Source organism: Wyeomyia smithii, chromosome 1 (assembly GCF_029784165.1).
Source record: "Wyeomyia smithii strain HCP4-BCI-WySm-NY-G18 chromosome 1, ASM2978416v1, whole genome shotgun sequence".
Lineage (NCBI taxonomy): Eukaryota > Metazoa > Arthropoda > Insecta > Diptera > Culicidae > Wyeomyia > Wyeomyia smithii.
In genome coordinates, this window is record NC_073694.1 from 75355056 (window position 1) to 75370514 (window position 15459).

General features: G+C 35.5%; 1 protein-coding gene across 4 annotated transcripts in view; it reads left to right on the forward strand.

Annotated features, from left to right (window-relative positions):
* The window catches only part of LOC129717981 (uncharacterized), a 54951-nt gene that overhangs the window by 19999 nt on the left and 19493 nt on the right, over positions 1-15459 (forward strand). For all 4 annotated transcript variants that reach the window (XM_055668334.1, XM_055668333.1, XM_055668332.1 and 1 more), the window contains 2 exons: positions 1348-1641; positions 1742-2052. In XM_055668334.1, coding sequence (XP_055524309.1) covers positions 1571-1641; positions 1742-2052 — 382 coding nt within the window. In that variant the 5' untranslated portion in view covers positions 1348-1570. The remainder of the gene's footprint in view (positions 1-1347; positions 1642-1741; positions 2053-15459) is intronic.

Sequence of the window (15459 nt, forward strand, 5' to 3'; positions counted from 1 at the left end):
TATTTTTTTAATTTTTTTTTGATCAAGTAAATCACACTTACTAATGTTTGAAACACATGACTGAGCATTTTTTATTGTGGTACAATCAGCCATCCACCCACGCAGTGTATTCTTCCCTCGTTAGATTTATTCTTGTTGTTTACAGTGAACCTAAGAGAGATACGCGTATCAACGCTCACGTCGATGCTATGTTGACCTACAAAATTTGCTCATGCAAAATATCTTACGAATAATCCGTATAGTGCACAATGAAGTATCTTTTAATAAAATTCGGGCTGAATTTCGTAAAAATGTTATTCACTAGAACATCAACCTGGATTAACCCATGAATGTTGAAAGTTGTATGGAAGCGTTATGTTAAATAATAAAAAACAGGCTTGAGACTAGAGAGTAATTTTATCAAAAGGCCTTCATTTTAGTTTACACATTATTCAGAACATTGTAGTGCAGAAACTCTGGTTGTTTCGTCGGGCCTTTGTGTCTAACCATTAATCAGGTAGATAATAGAAGAATTGCAACTTCTGAATTATTGATCCAATTGTTCTGCTGTCAAGAAGTGAATTGTTTACACATTCTGATGGTGTTATGATTATTGTTGATTGTCAGTATAGCATAGGGTTTATCTCTGACAGCCACGTCACGTGGCCTGGGTTCGAATCCTGACATCGAAAAGGGTGATTTGTTGGGAACGTGATCTTTTCGCAATCCAATTAGGCCGATACTAATTTCATTTTCATTTTTTTTATGTGTACATTCGTGTAGAATTTTGTGATTATTTTGCTGGATAACAACAAGTGAAATGTTCTTTCAAAAACTGATCTTCCATTTTCATATTACTAAGATTGTTTTTTTTTTGACAAAAAATTGACTTTGCATGTCTGAACTGTTTGATAACATTTTTTTGTTACATAGAATTTTTTAACAAAACTGATAATTCTGGTGAAGTTGTATTTTTTTTTATACATTCATTTGACATTTAATATATTTTAATATATTTATTTGACATATACTTATTTGACACACTTAATATATTTATTTGACATTTGATATATTGATGAAGTTATATCTATAGCATTAGCAAAGAGTTAAACGAAATCGCATCCCTTACACTTACGAAAATTCTAAACTTACAGCGTCGATGATATCCCACTGTTACAGTTGTGATGACACTTTGTTTATAATGCGGGCACACAAATACTACAAATTGTCTCATTTACACGGGGTTTTTCGACAAACAAAAACAAACAAGAGCAGATTTTGCATGTAGTATTCTCTTACTCCTTATCCTGCCCTGATGGTAGTGTTTTTATATGTGATATTTTTTGTTCATGTTGCTTCTCTTTACAGGCAAGAAAACCTGTGAGCTGTTATTCGTATGCAGTGGTGTTGTTGTTCGCCTAGTAGTCAACGAGGGACATTTAAAACGAAAGTGAACGCGAACATATTAAGATCGTTTCTCGCCAGTTGATAGTGCAAGTAAATGAACCTAGTAGTTCAACCTAAATTAGATTTGAAAAGGAGTTGAAAATTAGTGGAAGATTTGTACGGTTGCCATTACAAACGATAGGCTATGATTAGAATATCAAAAGCTACTGGGGCCTACGCTGCCTTGGTCTCGGTTGTGTCTGGAACTATCATGTGGTGCGTATTTTGGGAGTTTTTTATCCACATATTATTTCTTGTTTAGCATGTGCTATGTGTGCCAGTTGGTAAACCATAAATGTTTTATTGTATTGTACAGGTTTAACTTCCGTCCATTAGGAATATTTTTCTTTTCTGGTTTGGTGATGTTTTGGTGTCGGCAGTACGCCAATCTTCGTCTCCAGATGACACCTCTCGTGGAAGAAAAACTACGAAACATGTGCCAGCGTGCTCTCCAGCTGCGGACACAGAAACCCAGCCTGTTTTGTGGTATAGTGTCATGCCTACTGATTCTTTTGGCCATTATTGGTCACGTGGTTTCGGGGGCATGCATCGTGATTACACTGTTGGTGATTTCCATTGTAGTTTCTACTAAGTATGACATCAAAATCATTGTCGATCGTGAACAAGGTGAGTACAAGTAGCCAATATTTTGCTAAAATTTACTTCGAAGTTTCAACTGTTACTCGTTTGGCTTGACTTTACTTTCCATAAATTTACACGACTGCGCGACTTGCCGGTGCTAGAAGTCATAGTCGTATATTATTAGCAGTCGAGTGTGACCTTCGTCGCTGCTCAGCTGCTTACTGACGTACACGACGACATCGACCGGATGTTACTTTTTGCATAAGCAATGAATGGTGCTAAGCGTTGCACTGTTATTTGTTGAATTCCTTTTTTTTTAATAACCTGTAAATGATAATAGATAGAAAAAATAAGAATAATAACAATTAGAATCGATGGATAGTTAGTATCAAAAGTTGATACCGGATGCGTGTTCGGCTTTTTGACGTGGGACTACGTCTTTGTTTACTATACTGGGATGCATTCTGTAAAATTGGAAATGAAACTGGCAAATGTTGCGTTAGATTTCAAACGTTAATAACAGCATAACCACATGATTAAGAACAATAACCAATATGTTGATGGATAGATAAAATGTATAACAATTTTTTAATATGCTTGTTATCACTCTAACTTCATTGCTAAGAGGTAAAATTTATAAAAAGTTTCAATAACAAATTTACGCGAATAACGAACCAATTACATGCGAGCATTCCTAGCACAGACGACGGGAATGGACACCATCCGTTCCCTGTGATATTCTCTGTATCAATATCGAAATAAAAATTGACAGAGTCTCCCCGTCCCAATAGGTCAATTTATTGTTGCTTCCATGAGCTTAGACTAATATGATGTCTCGAAGGTGAATGTTGTCCGAAAAGTTTGAAACAATTCCCATTCTTGAACAATTTCTAAACCTGCTTTCAGAACCTAATAAAAACTGATGTCTTGAAAGAAAACATGCTGGTAAAAGCAACAGTACCAGTGGAGTAAAGAACCGCAAGTCTCTCGTCGTCTATGATTGCAGCGGTACTCTTCTATTCGTACATTCCAACGGTACACTTCTATTCGTACTGCAGCGGTACTGTTCGTACTGCAGCGGTACTATTCGTATTGCAGTGGTACACTTTTGTTCATACATTTCTATACGTGTGCAATCGAGAAAAAACTGCAATGCTGCCGTTGATGGTGATTGAAAGTTTATCTCATAAATATGATTACCATAAATTACTCAACAAGAATTGCAAATTTTTGCAACGGATATTTAATTTTATCTTTGATATTCACTAAATAATCGTGACCGGATATTATTGAAAGAGTAAATTCCTAAAAATATACATTTATAGAAAAGTGCGCGAATGCTTGTGAATTTTTTGTTTATTTACTACGATTCATTCAGAATCTCTTTTTACATTTCAAAATTGTTATATGATATATTATTATTCTAAGCTTTACCATAATAAACGTATGTTAGCTGTCTTCGTAGTACAGCGAATGTAGTTGTAGGCAAATGAAAAAAATTGTCAAGCAAAAAACAAAAAGGTAAAGGGTATGTGCTTGAGTGCACAAACGTAGGCTCGACGTGGGCCTATTGTGGGTGTAAAGATTTAAATCTGCCATAGCCATACTGCCCATAATTCAAAAATTGGCTACAATGCCATTTTTACCAAAATCGAGAAAACAGTTTCTCGTGATGGTACACACCCTAAACAAGGTCCCTACGTAAGCCGATTGTCAAAAAATGCATTTGGGAAGGCAGTAAACGTGAAACAATTTTGGCTAATATCCAAAATAATTGAGAATTTGGCTAATATCCAATATCCAATATAAACCTGTGGCATGTTCACGAACCAGTGTATTATTACTGAACTGTGTTTCTTCTAACTTTCGAAAGTGTGCTGTAGCTTGGTGGTTACTGGCGACAGGTGAGCGATCGTAAGGCCCTTGCCTCAAACTTGACTTTTTCACGAAGAATATTTGATGCTACAAGAATTTATTTGTTGTACAGCGAAACCCAATGATCAAAACGTGTGACTGTTTCCTTCTGTCATAAATCTTTACATTTAAAAAAATGATATTTAGCTCTTTGATTAGGAGTAATATTAATATAGAGAAGATTCAGATTTCATTTTGGATTTGATGAGAAAAAATTTCTCTGTTTCAACTGATTTCTCTGTTTCAACTCAACGGCAAGGTTCCAGCATATATGAAGGGTGATATACTCAATAAAAAAGTTGTCATGAACAGTCAAAATATGTTGTACCGACAAAAAACTTTCAAATGCGTTTTTCTCGATTTGATGCCTATGGCATATTAGCCAATTTTTGAATTATGGGCAGCATAGTATGTAACACACACCAAACGTACAAATGCCTAACACAACAATCCATGAACACTTCACAAAAAACACATACACCTGTCATAAACCATAGCATACAAACTAATAGGAAAAATAATTAACTTGTTGCCTATACAAGTATTCTGTCATGAATAAATTTATCTCGGATGAATGCATTTTCGCACACACATACACACACGCTATATACACACACTACTCACAAGCACACGCTACTCAGACGCACCCACGCTACTTACACACACACATACATACACACACCGCTTACTTACACACGCCACTTACATACACACGCCACTTACATACACACGCCACTTACACATACACACACGTCACTAACACACACATTCACACACACGTCACTTAAACACACATTCAAACACACACAAATATTGACACACACATATTCACACACACACACATTCACACACACACACACATACACATTCGCACACACATTCACACACACACACATTCACACACACACATTCACACACACACACATTCACACACACACATACACACGATAACGCTACTTACACACACACACATACACACGCTAACGCTACTCAGACACACACACTTGGTATACGACGCACTATACCTACACAAATTACTATCAGCAGCATCCAAACGGCTTCCAAGTCTTCCAATGGTCCCTTCCAACGGCTTCCAATGGTCTCCAGTGCCGATCACGTCCAGTTTCGGACTGTATTCCAACAACGATAACTGAATTAGATTACCACTGGTGGGGTCCAACTCAGATCGAAGGGAAGCCGAACTGTTCGCTTTGACGGTCGACCAGGGAATGAGCTTCTCTCAACACGAAATGTCCTTATATAGTGTCACTCAGTGTGGGGAACTTGGGTGATTGGGGGAAGAACCAATCACGTGGAAGCATCTCTGCTTTTTTTCTTCGTCGTTTACGTTGGGTGATGAATGCGATGCCAATTGGCTGGCATTGCTAGCCAATGACTGAATGCGTGAAATCATTTTGTCTATGTTTTTGAAGTCTGCGTTAGGGAAATATACCAATTGTATGAAAAATGCATGTGGATATTCGACCTTCAAACTTTCCCGCAATTTTCACGGAGTAATAAGAAAATGGTAACCGAAATTATCATGTTACACAAATCTTGTATGTTTTAGCTTTCCAACGGTATATTAACTATTGAAATCGGAACAGTTGTTTGAGCGCTATTAGCATCTAAAATCTTCCATTCCGCCAACCAAAAACGTTACATGTTCAATCCAGTTTTCCCAGAATGTATCTTAGTATAGTGAAGAAAGACGTAGTCCCACGTCAAAATGTAATTGTGGATTGCTACGATGTATTGCTGGAACTTGTTAATAATTTTGTTTAAAATATCTTCTCATGTTTGCCAACTAATAAACCTTTGTAAAGGCCTTATTATTCCATATTATTTTAAAGGTAAGGTTCATATTATAGATTTGATTTAATCAGAGTTAAATAAGACAAAACCATTCATTATGATAACGTAAGTATTATTGGATTTGGTTTTTGAGGATATAGAGTTTATTCTGACTTTCACTCATTACGAGAAATTCTTGATGTTTCTTCAACAAGCAGGATATGCTTGTGCTTTGTCAAATACATGTTGTTTGCACAAAAAATACTACAGGCATAATATCGTCAGATATAAACGATATTCTTTCGAGTGTTGTTGAATATATATCTCAAAAATTGATTTCCAGGGAGGCTGAAAATAAAAATACGAACAGTCGCTGAGCAAACATATTGATTCTGTTTGCAGACTCTGTATATTTTGTAACAAAAAATCCCCTAATTACAGTGTTTAGTCCCACGTCACCATTTCATACAACCCTAGGGCTGTATACCTTGTAGTATTTAACTCGTAAAGCAACAGTGAGTGAAATTATGGCCTTCCTGGAGAAAAATATATTAGCATTTTTTTGTTTCATTGCGTAACGGTGACTAGAAAATACAAGAGAACCCTTTTGAACGTAAGATTATGTAAAAAGGTGTTTTTGTAAGAAAGGCTTAGGACTTCAATTAAATTGATAGAATTCCTTGGTCGTGCCAAATCGAATAAGAAAACTGATTTTTTCCAGTGTGCTTAAACATTTTATAAGTTACTTGCTTAAGTTCCGATGCCCTTATATACCAAAAAATTCAAATTACTCTCATGGGTTATAACCCCGTTTGGATGCTAAATATGTTTTTTTATCATTGAATATCAGTGAATAGTCCCGATGTTTGATTTATATCAGCACAAAATCCGAGACAGGCTTTTTTCTGGAAAATTTTTCATTTTTGATTTCTCCATGATCGGACAGCCATCAATGTTCAGCTAATCTTTTGCAGTTTTCATAAAAAACATCTATGATTGAAAAATGATCTTTTTTTAGATAACTAATTTTTGATTTGTTTTTCAACTTATTTTCTTTAAAAAAATCAAAATATATATATTTTTGGGAAAGACAAAACTATTATTTACAAACCAACCGTTTGAGCTTTAAAAATATTGGTAATCATCAATATCTGTTTTGCATAGCTTCTCAAAAAGGAGTCCTGATTAAAAAAAACAATTTGGATGAAGAAAAAAAAAAAAACAATGGCACAAAATGGCATCTTCGGTTGAAATGGTTGCTCTATTTGCGAAATTGTACTCCTGGATAAAAAAGGAATTTAGAAATATATAAAACTTATATTAAGAATACTTAAAATGTTTTTTTTTATTTAAAAAAAATTAAAATTTAAAAAGGACTAACATACTTATTTCGATTTTTAAAATGTACTATAATCGATTCCAGGCATAGTCATTTCAAATTCGAAAACTTGAATCAAATTCGAACTCAGAATTTTACAGTAATTTGTGTACGACTTGAGTCTATCTTCACATGTTATGAATGGGAATGTCATTTCTCGTAAATCCTATGATGATTAGTATTCCATTAAAAATATACCTTTCTGATCACTAAAATCTTTCGAATGTAAACAGATGTACACATATGTACACAGACATACATTAGATAAATGTCTACATGAGTCTGGTCGCTTTCAACTAACTTCAATTGCTCTGTTGGTCTGTTGCATTGCAGCAGAACAAATATGAAAAAAGTATCGGTTCCGAGTGATATAACATTAGACTTTTGAACTGGTGGGTAAATGAATTTCAATACTACAGACCTAGCTGTTATCACCTCATATGAATGAAAGAATGTTAAAGGGGAGATTGTAGTGAGATGCGGTTGATTTCTTCAGATAGAACATCGTATATTGAATGTTTTCAAGCCTGACATCATTTTTCAAAATATGAGAATTGAATAATTAGATAATTTTGTTTTTACATTGAATGTGTTAATTTGGTAATCAATTACATCGATTTACCATTATTTCACTGTACACTATGCGGCAAAAGTTAAAACTCACTCTATCTGTAGGACTTTCATCCACGGCGCAAAAGATAACATTATTTCTAGAATAGAAAAGGTCTCATTGTTATCCCATTCACTCCGAACTCCTCTAGTCTCCAGCGTGAAATTCAGCAACACCACTAATGTTTATTCATACTTGTTTGCGGTAACGTTGTTTATCAACACAACTTAGCTATAATCAGTGTACGAACGAAAAAGGGGCTCGACTACGGCATTTTTTAGATCTCGATCTGACAGTGAACAAATATGTATGGCAGGAAATCTATATCTATTCTGCGAAATTTCGTGTTAAAAATTAAATGATTAGAGAAAATCATCCCAAAAACCAAAGAATGAATTGAACTTTAATTGTTTTAACGTCATTCTTATTCATGGACTGGCATTACGCTCTCGCTGCTATCTTTTTTTATATGAAGGTAGATTATATGTATTATACACTGAAATGGCGCATTTGAGAACTCAAGGACGTTGATGCAAAATATGAACGCGAATCAACAATCATACGATATAGTTAATTGACGTCGCAATCTGTGTGTTGTTTGTGTTCTAAGAAAAACCCCAGTTGAGTACGACGCAGCTCGAATAGAAGAAAGTGAAACAGGGTGTCCTCGAGATTAACGATTTGGTGTTCGGTATGATTTCAGGTTTAAGCCGTTGTGTATTTATTTGTCGCATCGTTTAACCTTCTCTATACCAGGTGTTTAGTCAGCTAAATGACATCTCTTTATTCTTCGGTACGTAATTTAATGACACCCACTCAAACCAAGTATGTTTCTGTTATGTTATCATTGAATAAGGTTTCCAGTATTCTTTACAGTTTTGATTTTGAAACAAAAATTAAATACCGTTGTTCAAAAATTGATGAGTGGAGTGCGTGGACGCTTGAAACAAAGAAGGTATACATGGTAAGAAAAGAATAATTGAATATTCTATGTCAGCGTCGATAAAAAGTATGGATATTTTCGCGTTGATGTAGTAAAAATCTAGAACATTGTCATCACGATAATAAAATTTAATTTGACTATGTGAGGTATTCAGTTAGCTTTCCTGATAGCATTCCTACTTAAACCTACTTTTGCTATCACACGTATCACGAATATTTTTTTCGTTGTGATATAAAATCAATGTGTACTGAGTTGCTTATCACTTGTGGAGAACGTGGTACTTCTTACTTATTTTTTCGGATGTTCATGGTTCGGGTGTTCGTAACAAGTTAGTTGTTACATTTTTTCGATATCTGAATTTTTCAACGTTTTATGATTTTTAAATAGTGATTTTCCATTAAAAATAATTTTTTACTAGAATGGCCGCCATTTCAGCAATTTTTGGGTTTTTCAAAAACGGTTATGTAACAAATTAGATAATCCATTTTTACATGCTAAAAAAATTTCAGCCAAATCGGTTCAGTAGATGCTGAGAAAAACTTACTACTAGTTAGGCACTGATTTAAGGGGTTATATACTTTTTTGCTCGAGAAAAAAGAGGAAAGCTTGGATTTTTTTAAGCGTGCAGCACCTTTTTTAATGCATAAAACTAGTAATTTTCTTAAAACTTAGTTAATAAATAACAAAGAAACACGTTTGTTCATTAGAAATACCAATTATATGTGGAGTAATGGCCCTTTCTCCGAAACGCTTCTTTTTGCTGAGGTTTGTAGTGTTTACGATAGAGACCCAGCAGACTTACTGAATTCAAAAAATCATTATTATTTTGTTAGTTTAGAAGTATGCCAGTCACTGGAATGATCATTTTCATAAGTATTTTGTTTTTAGTGCAAACGGGAACGTTTTTCCCGAAAAAAAAACATGTTTTGAGCACTAAAAATTGCATTTTTTCCAAAGTTCGATCGTTCAACCACCAGGGAATTTAATAACGAACAAGATGAAGAAAATCGGTTCAGTAGTTTAACCGCAATCGTAACGGCAGTCATTTTTTGAGAAACACCATTTCGAAACAAACGCGTATAAAGCTTCAAGTTTGGGTAATGCTGCCGTTAAGAGGCGCGCTTCTAATCGCTCTAACTTTCTCCCTATTGCTCAGATCTTTATGAAAATGTTCTCAAGAAGTTGTACTTTAAGATAATGAAATATTTTTTTTCCAATTTTTGAAAACCAGAAAGGTACATAAACCCTTTAAGCATCCACGTTTTCAGCTGCCAACAGCGTAATACTCACTATATTTGCATCTACAACATGCAAAATACACTAAGGTCTTTTAAAAGCTTTTTTTGCGTTTTTTTCTAGGCGGAATTAGTCTCCCAGATGGTCTCGAGGTACGATACTGGCCTAACAAGCCAGTCGTCGTATGTTCGAGTCTCGGCTCGGGAGATACTGTTAGTGTCAGTAGGATCGTAGCGCTAGCCCCGCAATTGTCCTGTACACTAAACAATCGGCTGCGAAGTCTGTGCATTAATGAACAGAAGGTCAAGTTCCGAATCGGAATGTTTTGCTTTGGCTTTGCTTTGCTTTCTGGGCGGAATTACCCGTTTTTTACGCTGATTTCGGAATTTACGCGGTTTTTGTACGCGGATTTTTCAGAAAAGTCGTTTTTTACGCGGTAAATAATTCAATCCAATCACTAAATATTCACTGATTTGGTTTAATCTTTTAAGATTTTTCCTTGATATTCAGCTCGATTCGCAGGTGGAAATAGCACTGCTATTATGTTTTTTTTCGAAAGTATTCAGCAGAAAAGCTTAAAAACCTTTAGCAAATAAAGTTTTTTCGGAATTCACGCGCTACGTAACCCCCGCGTAAAAAAGACTTTAGTGTACATCTTTGAATATACCTTAATCAATAACCAAAATACCCGAGCAGTTCACTTTACTCAAAACATTTGAAAAATACGGAGCCACGCAGATTCAAGAAAGAGAAACGAAACAAAACGCTTTGTTGAGTCACAATATGTAGGCAGTGGAATTTATTCCGTCCATGTTATTGTTATCCGTGCTCGGGAAGCAAGGCAATAGCGAGGAAAGCTTGACTTTGGAACTTTTTACCTATTTTCACCACTAAGCAGTAAAGTAACAATGTTAAACATTATATCAAACAATTGTCACACATTTTATCTATCCACCGACATATAAATGACTAAGGTGCATTAAGTCGTTCGCTTGCTATGATCATTTTAAATCTGACGCAACATTTGCCAATTTTATTTTAAATTATACGAAATGTAATCTAAACATATAAAAATGCAGCTCTGTCTGTCTGTCTGTCTGATCCATATAGGCTTGGAAACTACAAAACCGATCGGCGTGAAATTTTGTGTTTAGAGGTTTTAAGGGCCGAGAAAGGTGACTAAGATAGTTCGAGACTCCTTCCTCTTCTGGAAGGAAGGGGTCCGCTCTTCTGGAACGGAGGGGTCCCATACAAATGAAACACTAATTTCTGCACATCTCGTCGAGAACTAATCAAGTAAATAGAACCAAATTTGGCAGGTGGATGTTTTTAGGGATAACAAATATATCCATAATGGTTTGACACCCCTCCCTCTTCTATAAGGAAAGGGTCCCATACAAATGAAACTCGAATTTCTCACAACTCGAGAACCAATCAACCAAATACAACCAAATTTGGCAGGTGAATATTTTTAGGTGTAACAAACATGTCCATAATGTTTCGACACCCTTCCATCTTCTGCCATGTCACCAAATACCATTTTGCAATCCAAGATGGCGACTTCCGGTTTCTGAAAAACAACGATAAATGACCAAATACCACCCAACATGGGTATTTCCGGAATTGTAATGATCGATCTCAGACAACATTTTGAATTATAAGATGGCGACTTCCGGTGTCTGGAAAACAGCCGAAAATTATCAAATACCACCCAATATGAGTGTTTGTTTAACCTGAATGATGCTCAGAAGCCAGAAATTGTTTCCAAATGCCATTCTGAAATCCAAGATGGCGACTTCCGGTTTCTGAAAAACAGCGGCAAATGACCATATGCCACCCAATATGGGTATTTGCGGAATTGTAACAATGCACTGAAGCTACAAATCGACCTCAGACAACATTTTGAATTGTAAGATGGCGACTTCCGGTGTCTGGAAAATAGTCAAAAATGGCCGATTTTCAATGTACCCAATGTGGCAATATGGGTGTTTCTTAAACCAGAATGACGCTCAGGAGCCAGAAACTGTCTACAAATGCCATTTTAAAATCTAAGATGGCGACTTACGGTTTCTGAAAAATAGCCTAAAGTGACCAAATACCACCCAATATGAGTATCACCGGAACCAGAATGATGCAAGGAGCTAAAAATTGACCTCAGACACCATTTTAAATTGTAAAATGGCAACTTCTGGGAAACAGCCGAAAATAACCGAATACTACTACATATGGATAAGGCCATAATCGAAATGATGTAAAAAAGCCAAGCATTGACTCTGGACACCATTTTGAATTCAAGAAAAAAGAAGAAGAAGCCAAGCATTGATTCTGGACACCATTTCGTATTCGAAAATGACCACTTTCAGTGTCTATAAAAAACGAAAATAACTGAAAAGCACCCAATATATTTCCGGAATAGAGGTGATGTACAAAAGCCAAAAGTCGAGGATGTTGTCATTCCGATAAAACCAATTATGTCAAACGATATAAACAAATCGCTAGGAATCAATGAATTTGATATGATTAAAATTATTAATTTAAACACTAAAATAAGCGGGACGAAGTTTGCCGTGTTAGCTAGTCTGGTATAGAAAACATGGACGTAGTCCTTCGTCAAAAATCACGAAAATTCATTATGTTTCGTCTTTCCATAGTAGGGTCCTCCCTTAAGGCAATTTTGAATTTATTTTGTGACTCGACAATATTATCTAGTTCGTTTTCAAAGAATAAAATCCTGGAAGTTCAACCATCTATAACCCAGAAACATCTATTCTCACATTAATGATAATATATTACCAGGTATCTAGCAAAATGGAGTAACTCATGTTGAAATGATATTTAAACTAAATAAGATGTTTATTTGTAAGTGTAATTTTATTATCATTGTTTTTGCCTTTTTTCTAGAAAGTTATAGCAATAACTAGCAAAACCGAAGTTCTAAAAGTGATCATATACCACTCGCCTTAGTTCGACGAGCTGAGCGTTTTCTGTATCATACGTAATGTTACACTTTTCACAAATAGCTGCACCGATTCTCACAATCTTAGTGACAAATGAATAGGATGAAAAATAAGTTGCTCTTACATTTCATTGTAATAGGACCTTCAGATTAAGCATTACGGATTAAAGTGCGAAACTTACTAAACTCTATTATCTCAGAGATTGCGTAACCGGTTTGAACACATTTAGTGTGAACAGTGTTGGAATAATCATGATAAAAAAAAGTTCACTCACCGCTCAATGCAATGAAAAATCGCCAAAGAACTTCGCACAAGAAGATCATTCAGGATATGCGATCTAAAAGTTCATGAAAACATCATACGAGAATCATTTTCAGCTGGCATCGTAGAGGATATTTTTGTCTCCATCTCACATGCGAGCGAAACGTACTCGGGATTCGAATCATTCGACCATCGTGTCGCCTTCGTGCTTTTTCTACGTTTAGAATAGGTAGCCCATATCAACGAACGCGCGAACTCATATTGATATTCGGTTTTGATATTTTTCGTTTCACTGAGGATTTTGTTAGTAGTTGTTTGGAAGTCTTGCAGATTCGACGTGCATTTACGGCTGTGACAGCAATTGGATGCGAGTTTTTGAGGATTTTTTTTTGTTCACACAACATTTATTTGACACGGCACAATACTAGTTTTTGAGGAATGTATAATAATCGAAACCAATTAAACGGTTTAAAATCGAAAAAACTGTAGAAAAGAATGATAACTCATGCCATTAAATTGCCGTGCGTTTTATTAACCTTTTTAAGATGCTGTTGTTATAGCATATAAATGCTTTGCTAGAAAAAAACATTTATTCTTTTCATCTGTTTGATAGATAATAAACCCTATTCCAGCGGACAGAAATGACTCTCGAACTTTTATGCACATTTGACACCATTGATTAAGTAATTCCCAGAATCGCAAATCCCAGAGGCAAATTTGCCCCAGAGGCAAATCGAGTTCATGCAAGTTCGTTTTCATGCACTTCGAAGTTCAATCGGGATTTATCAGCGTGTGAAACGAGCGACAGAAAGTTCAGAGGCGAAAACGTATCGCATTTGAAATTGATATTTTGCTGACAATTCCAACACTGAGTGCGAAAAAACGGGATACCTCTTATTAAAACAATACAGTCAAACCTGTTTTTATGCAACGTTTTATTGTGCGACTCTTTTTGTGCGAAATTTGTTTTTATGCGCGACTTTTTTATGCGATTTTTTTTTGTGAGGTATACACATTAAACTGGGACACGGTTATATGGGAAAAAAGCGATGGTGTTATTTTTTCGCTCCCATGCACTTTTCGTGTTCCTTATGGATCCTATAACAACTGTGTAATTTTTAAGATCGATCGGTGAAACGCCCGATTTGCGCCCGATTTTCAAAGTTTCCATACGATTTTATATGGGAAAATTCACTTTTTCAAACTTATTCTCTATAAATTCCCAGTTGGGTCCAAAAAATATTTCGATACGTGATAGTTGTAGGAAATTTTCCTGGGAAAAACTCTTCTGAAGACAGTAAGGCGCTATTAAGGCTTGTAGAAACAGCTATTCACCCCAAACTGATTGAATGTCTGACGGACGGCTCACCATTGAATTTTACTTGCAATTCTGAATTTTGAAAATTAATTCCACGCGAAATTAGTTCTCATACTTAAGCAAGTCTGCAATAGCAGCATGCTGTAGCAGTGTTGCTGGAAAATTTCAATTGTGAGCCATCCGTCAGACATTTAATTAGTTTGGGGTGAATAGCTGTTTCTACAAGCATCGTAGCGCCTTACGGTCTTCAGAAGAGTTTTCCCAGGAAAATTTCCTACAGATATCATGTATCGAAATATTTTTAGGACCTAACTGGGAATTTCTAGAGAATAAGTTTTGAAAAAGAGAATTTTCCCATATAAAATCGTATGAAAACTTTGAAAATCGGGCGCAAATCGGGCGTTTCACCGATCGATCTGAAAAGTTACACAGTTGTTATTGGACCCATAAGGAACACGAAAAGTGCATGGGAGCTAACATTTATTTTTTGTCCCACCCTAATACACATCCGACAAGATTTCCAGCCATTTAGCTTTTCCGATCCTTGGAATGAATTTGAACGGATTACATAAGTGTTGCGTCTAAAAATTACTATTTGAGCCAGTTTTACGAAGAAAAAGTCACGTATTGCTAGCCTACGAAGGATAGCGGTTGGAAAGATTAGTATGTTTAAAAAATACGTTTATCGATCAGATGTTTTGAAATTGTTCTCATAGGTATTCTAAATCAGAATCATCAACTTTCAAGTTATTTTTAGCTGAGATTTTTTTTTATGCGGTCCCTATCCACTGCATAAAAAAGGATTTTTTCAATAATGTGGAAACATTGTTTTATAGCTGCACGTGAAGTTTCAAATGATTTTTATGCGTTTTTTTTTGTGCGGTCCCTATCCCTCGCACAAAAACAGGTTCGACTGTAATGGTTCTAAAGTTACATAAAGAAAAGTGAATAAATACCTTTACGTCAAAGTATCGCACAGTAATTGGGTTGTTCAGCTATACCAGGTTTTTATATCATCTGAAACAGCTGCATTTTCTAAGC